The sequence below is a fragment of the Fukomys damarensis genome, unplaced genomic scaffold (genome assembly GCF_012274545.1).
Source record: "Fukomys damarensis isolate Sample0158 unplaced genomic scaffold, DMR_v1.0_HiC HiC_scaffold_19, whole genome shotgun sequence".
Taxonomy (NCBI): domain Eukaryota; kingdom Metazoa; phylum Chordata; class Mammalia; order Rodentia; family Bathyergidae; genus Fukomys; species Fukomys damarensis.
Window position 1 is genome coordinate 54,479,533 of NW_022900931.1, and position 7,241 is coordinate 54,486,773.

General features: G+C 45.4%; 1 protein-coding gene across 1 annotated transcript in view; it reads right to left on the minus strand.

Annotated features, from left to right (window-relative positions):
- Ankrd27 (ankyrin repeat domain 27) overlaps positions 1-7,241 on the minus strand; it is a 51,933-nt gene that overhangs the window by 37,293 nt on the left and 7,399 nt on the right. The window contains 1 exon segment of the mRNA XM_019210131.2: positions 4,839-4,970. Coding sequence (XP_019065676.2) covers positions 4,839-4,970 — 132 coding nt within the window.

Consider the following 7,241-nt stretch of genomic DNA (forward strand, 5'->3'; position numbering starts at 1 on the left):
CTTTTTTTTTTTTTTTTTTTTTTTTTGAGACACGGTCTTGCTAAGTTGCCCAGGCTGTGGTCCTCCTGCCTGGCTTTTTGAGTACTGGGATTACAGGCAGGCACCATCACACCTGGCTAGATAGGTAAAAGGAAAGCAAAAAAAAGGAAGCACTCGCTGATGGGGAACACAACTCTGTCCATCTCGCCCCCTCCTCAAAAATAAAATTCAAAACTGAGTCAGATCAAGAACTGGATTTAACAACCAATTTTGGGAACATAAGGCCACGTCAAACACCATCCCAGAACTACAACTGGCAAAAGGTGAACGCCAGGAATGCAACAGAATAAACGACCTAGTTTCTCCTACAAATGAACTGCAAGGAAAGAAAGAAAAAAGCAGAAAGGGAAAGCTGTAATTTAAAAAAAACATTCCTACCTAGGCATAGTGGCTCACACCTGTATCCCAGCACTCCAGGAGGCTGAGGCAGGAGGATCAAAAGTTCCTCCTAGCTGCAAGTTTTTCCTGGGCAAGTTAGCAACTCATTAAGACCCTGTCTCAAAACAAAAAATAAAAGGGGCTGAGGGTGTAGCTCAGGGGCAAAGACCCTGGATTTAATCCTTGGTACTACCAATAAATATATAAATAAACAAATAAACCTTAAGACTACAGTGAGACTACACTGACAGTTTGACAAGTCTATAAAGCATGTCAAAATTGATCAAATTTTAGTGTGTTTAGTGAACTTCATTAAACACAAGGAAATGGTGGTAAGAGAGTCTTAAAAGTCCTTTATAGGTCTTTAATTGTGAATATCCTCTGGGTCTTGATTTGAACAAACCAACTGTACAACAAAAATGAGCTAGGAGAAAATTTGGGAAATTTGAAATGACTAGATATTTGACAATATTGAAGAATTTTTGAGAAATTATTTTAGCTATGGCTATGGTATTCAGTTATATTTTTATAAGAGGCTTTATCATTTAAAAAGTACAACCTGGCCAGGCGGGGTGGCGTAAGCCTGTAAGCCCAGCACTCAGGAGGCTGAGGCAGGAGGATCACTGTGTTGTGTTCCAGGCCCACGTGGGCTACAAAGCAAGTTCAAGGCCAGTCCAAACTACATAGTTATGATGTTTCAAAAACACCAAAAAAAAAAAGTCCAACCCTAAAAATACAGAGAACTCATATATCTACCTTATATAATTTCCTGGGATTTTCTTCAAAATAATCCAGGAGCTGATGCTGGATAGAGGTAAAATATGATTGGCCACTACATTCCTTCTGTCGAAGCTGAATGAAGACTGTGTGGGGCTCACTGCATTATTTTTCTTACTTTATTTTATTCTATTGTTTGCTTGGTTTTTTTTGGTACCAGGGATCAAACTTGGGATCTTGTGCTTGTAAGGCAGGCGGCACAACCCCTGAGCTAAATCCCCGGTCCTTTTCTATTTTAATATATTTAAAGTTAAATATGATAATCTGAAATTTTAGTAGAAAAATAAAATTAAAATAAAGGGAGCCCCTCAAGTATCTGCTTAGAAATGAGAAACAACATCAAGGCTCCAAGGTAGCTCAGAGTTACACAAAAAAGGCAGCTCACATTGAACACAAAACAAAGATCCTGGAGACAGCACAGAGGAACCCAGCCAGAAGAGGCACCTAACGCCCCACCCCAAAGGCTGAGAGACGGCTCCACCCACGTGCCAGCTGTCAGGATGAAAGGCCCACAGAGACCCGGAAGGGCCATGCTGGAGGGACCAGAACTTCCCAGGCACTCAGCAACTCCGCCCCAATTACAATCACATCCTGTTTACTAACTGCCACAACCTCTGCCTTCCCAGTGTGACCAAAGCTTGTCCAGCCCCAGTGGCATTGTAGCCGGTGGTCAAGTACACTGCATGTCCTGCGGCAGATGCCCAATCCATGTTTGCTGAGTGAACAGGGACCGTCCAATTTCAGGGGCATCCCTCCCACCCCTACCCACCACTACCCCGCCCCCGCAGTTTTCTAGCCTTGTGAAGAGAAGCTCAGTTCCTCCCTTTCCGAGGGAAAGAGACCCCTGCTGCCAAGAGCATCTCACTGAAGGTGTGGCCAATCCCTTTCCATCACATCCTGCCGACACAGGGGTGAAGGAGCCAGAGCAGCTATGGCGGTCCCCAGGGAGCTCAGGGGCTCTCCCCTGAGGAAGATGCAGAGCTCTCCTGGAAGTCACAGTCACCAGGCAGACTTGAGTTGGGGACTGTTCACTTCAAAGCTTAACGTAAAATGTACTCTAGCTGCTTTACAGGGAACTGTTTAAATTACAGTAGTTAAATAAAGGAAAGGAAAATAAAAAGCAAGGATTTGTGTTAGTGGCACCTACTCCAGCATACTCTCCCAACCCCATTCAGGCTGGACTGAGCACTCTAGAGCCACCTATGACTTGTGTCCTACATTCATCCTTCCAGCCACGTGGCTTGTTTCTACAGTTCCTTGAAGGCCTCCCATGTTTTCCACACATGCATGTAATCCTGAAACATGGCAGAGGCTAAGTTTTTTGGGTAACTGTATACTAAATGAATCCTGAGACTTGGAACATGGACCCCAGCACCGTTGGCTGGGCTGCAGCTTAAAAATCATTTCCTGGGAACATGGATATGTGGCTAGGTTCCTAGGCCAGCCCCCAAGCCCAATTAACCTAAAATCAAAGGATGTCAATAAAAAGATCAAACTGAAACTCTTTTTGTAACTGTATTTTTCCTATGGGTAACTGGGCCCACTCCCAGTACACCCAGGAAATCCGAGGGCCTTTCCCTTAGCAGCCCATGGACAAGAGCCTCAGGGATGCAAGCCTGCCTAACCACCTGTGAGGAAGTCACAGGTGCATAATTAGCCAGGTGGTTAAAGAGCAGGGGTGCCTATTAGAACAGCGTGGGCTGACAGAGGCCCCTGTGATTGGAACCTGGGAAGCACAGGAGAAGGGGTTTTACTGTGCAGTCGGTGATGGCAGGCAGGGGATGCTGTTCTCCAGAAAGGAGTCCTGGGAGGAAGCCAACTAGAGGAGCAGCTAGGGAAGGGTGGGGGACAACAGGCTGTGCCCTCAGCTGCCACATACACACAGGTCCAGATGAACAGAAAATGAGGCAGGTCACCAGCTCTGGGACAGGGAGAAGTCGACTGATCTCATCGATGCACTGCTGGAGGGCTGAGTAAGGACTCGGAGCCCCAGGGAAGATTCTAAGGTGGGCACACTTGTCCCATGGAAAGAAATTCCGCACTCACCTGCTGAGACTTTGCAGAGCTTTCAGAAGACAGAGGGGATGAGTGCCTTCTACAGATAATGAAAACGTTCACTTTGCCATTCAACCAACAAACGTGACTGGAACACAACTAAGAACTGGACAGGGAGGCACCAGTGTCCCCACCGCAGAGACGACAGGGTGAGGGGGCAAGCTGTGGTCATCTGACCACCCTCCCTGTGCAACGCTGCTTGGCATCTGGTAATCTTTTTCTGTGTCCCCACTGTCGCAGTTAGTATGTGTGTGCCCAGGATGTGACTGTCTCTTGAACTAGGATTTAAGCTCAGGGAGGGCAAAGAGGAGGAAGTATGCTCCTACTTTCCTGATGAACTCCCAGTAACAAACATAGTGCTGCACATACAGAGGCATCTAATAACCACGGTGAGATGAACAGATGACAATGAATGTCTCTGATGAGCTACATGAGATTTTATTTTCTTCTCAGGACACAGATAGATTTTTAAAATTTTTTTGTTGTTTATTTGTTGAGACAGGGTCTTACTATATAATTCAGGCTGGCCTTGAACTCACTATGTAGCCACAGCTGGCCTAGAACTCATAGGAATCCTCCTGCCTCAGCCTCTCCAGTGCTGGGATTATAGGGATGTACCAACATACCTGGATATATTCTCTTATTTTTATGAGCTTTTTGAAACTTCCAAAATCCAAGTAAAAAACTAATCATAAAAATGAGAAGTGACCTCAAGAAACCAGGCTTCTAAGGGTAGAAGTGAGGGGAAAGTTCCAGTTTTCTAGGGAAACAGCCAAGAACCTGAGGCCAACCAGAGTCAACCCAAATTCTCCCCTGACAGATGACATGTCTGAGCAGAGTCACACCATGGGGTAGGAGAAGTAGACCCACACTATGAGACGACAAAGGAACAACACAGAGAGAGGACAGACCACATCTCAAGCAGGGGTCATAATGAGAAACACCCAGCACACGGTGTCCTGAAATGCCACCTACAGACGCCCACCAGGGTCACCGACCTGAGCACTAGACAGACCCATAACACAGGCCTGCCCTCACTCCACACAGCACAGGCCCTGCCAACAACGAGTTTGTTCCACCTGTTTCTCCCACTCCTGCTGTCTCGTTGCCCCAGAGGCATTTAAATTGCAGCCAATGTTAAAGAAGCTCTTGCCCTTTACGAAACACCCTTCAAAGCTACGCACAAAACGACAAGTTCCCTTCTTCTGCAGGAGTGAACGCCCAGCTCAGGTGAGGATGTTTGAGGCTCTGAAAGGAACTCAATTCCTGCCCTGGAATAGCCCTCCTGTTCAAGGGGAAATAAGAGACAGAAATGAGCAGGGGAGAACACAGCGGCATCTGGAGCACACCACAAGAGGGCATGGACTCATCTCAGAGGCTGAGGGAAAGGAACACACTCTGGGCTGCAGTCTTAGGAAGCTTCCTAGAGGAAGCGGGTCAGGCAGTCTCTCGGTGCTTGTTCATGCACCGGGCATGGGGGTTGGCAAACTAAGAAGGTCTGCAAGTGACTTCCTCTAAATGTCCCCTCGTCTCCCACATTTCTGGCATTAGCCGCACTGATCAACAATCCTCAGGATCAATGTACTCACAATGCCGTGCATTTGGGCCACCTTGCTGCACAAGTCTGGACGCCACTTCTGCAGGGCCAGATAGAAAGGATTTTTCAGGAGATCTTCATCATACAGAGCCATATGGACTTCAAAGGGAGCAAAGGGAGTTTCCTGGAACAAGGGAGGAAAAAGCAATGAATGACCACCTTCAGGTTTATGTAACGAATAAAAAATCTTCTGGTCATTATCTAAAAAGCATCCTTGACACGTACTATTCTGTGTTACACGGTTAATACTATCAGGAAATATCATATATAATCTATAAATTTCCAGGTGGCCTATTTATTGTTTAAATGTATAAACTGTGGTCAGGTGTGGTGGTTCACATCTGTGATCCCAGCACCCTGGGAGGCTGATGCAGGAAGATCACAAGTTCCAGCCCAGCTGGGCACCTCACTGACTTAAGGGGACCCCCTTGTGGTTTATAGGTAGATGTCCCCCTAAAGCTTTGTAAGCTCATAGGTGGGACATTTGGAAATTTAACTGGATTATGGGGGCTACAGCAAATTTGCTGCTGGGGGTGGGGCCCGGTCAGAAGAAGTGGGTCACTGTGGGCGTGACCAGAAAGGTTATACAGCTCTCTCCCCAGTCCCACCCTTGACTCTCTGCTTGCTGGATGCCAAGAGGTGGGCAGCAATCTTTGCCCAGGCCCTTCCACAATGCCTTCCTGCCTTGGAGCCAGCCAAACCATGGATTAAAAACGAAAGCCAAAATAAACATCTCCTCCTCTATGTTGTAGGTATCTGGTATTGTGTCCCAGTGCCAAGGAAAAGGAACTAAAGCACCTGCTCTCAAAATTTAAAAATGTTCAGTACTATGTTCAATCCCACCAAAACGTATAAATTTGTATATGTATAAAAATGGAAAAATGTATAAAAATGGAAAAATGTATAAATTGTGTCCAAACAATCTTGCTAAACTCCAACTGCGGCAAAGTACAAGTGGCAACTCTTTGCACGTCCTACGTGACCATAGCTGTGACTTTATAAAGATTCACCTGTACAGTTTTTTTTGTGTGATGGGTTCTTGCTATTTTGTCCTGGCTGGTCTCCAACTCCTGGGCTCAAGAGAACCTCTGGCCTAAGTACAGAATACCAGAGGAGACATGCACCCCCTCCACATTCTCTCCTCCCCTTTCAGAGGCAACCACTACCCTAAAGTGGGAGTGTATCTTCTTTCCCATGTTTCTATGCCTCTGACACTTACATATCCCAAAACAGTAAAAACGATTTTTGTGTGTTTCAACATTTACATAAATGGATCACACTATTGCTATTCAGAAGTCTACCCTTTTCAATCACAGTTAAGTTTTCAAATTCTACTCATGCTGAGCCATGAAGCTCCCATTTATTCAATGACTTCTGCTATACAATATTCTTGTAAGTGAATGTGTCACAATATATTTCACACCCCGTATTTAATTTCTTCTACCTCTTCAGCACTACACACAGTGGTGCAGTGAACACTGCCATGCCCGTGTGTGTGTTCCCCGAACACATGGGAGAGACACTGAGGGGGGATTCGCCTGTGAATGCAGCAGAGGCTGACAATGCTGGACGGCCTTCTACCTCCATGGGACTGTGTGAGCGTTCTGCCTCCTCACGTTGAGGTCACATCATGACCAACAACGCCCGCTGTCATAAAATCTGGCTTGGTTTGTTTGTCTGTCTGTTTCTCCTGCTGGGGAGGGAGCCCAAGGCTTCACACATGCTAGGCAAATGCTGTACCACCGAGCTACAGCGACACCCTCAGCCCTTCGTCAGATTGTTTCATTTGTCAGTCTGTGCTGTGGTCTGCACGTTCGTGCTTCCCCAAGTTTCACATATTGAAATCCGAAAACGTTCCATCTTTCCAAAGGTGATGACAGTGAAAAGTGGAACCTAGAGGTAGTAATGGGGATACTAAAGCAGAGCCCTCGTGAATGGGATTAGCGCCCTTATAAAGAAGGCCCAAGAGAGCTCCTTGGCTCTTCGTGCCAGAGGAGTTACGGAAAGGAAGGGAACACAGAAAGAATTAAGATGTGTTATGTATATGTATGTAGAAATTCCCAAGGTGAATGTAATCTCTATGTACTGCAAACGTGTACTCAAAAATAAAAATTTTTTAAATATTTAAATTTAAAATTTTTAAATTTTCTGTAACTATACAGAGAAGACAGCCATCTAGGAACTAAGCAGCAGCCCTCACCAAAGAATCAGCTATACCTTGACCTTGTATTTCCCAGCCTCCACAATTGTGACAAAGAAATTTACAAACAACAAAATGGTATTTTGTTACAGCAGCCTGTGACTATAAAGTAGCCCTCACTGTTCTTCTCTAAAATAATCAGAGAAATAAAATTAAATGAAGTTAAACATTATTTCTTTTTTTTTTTTTTTTTTT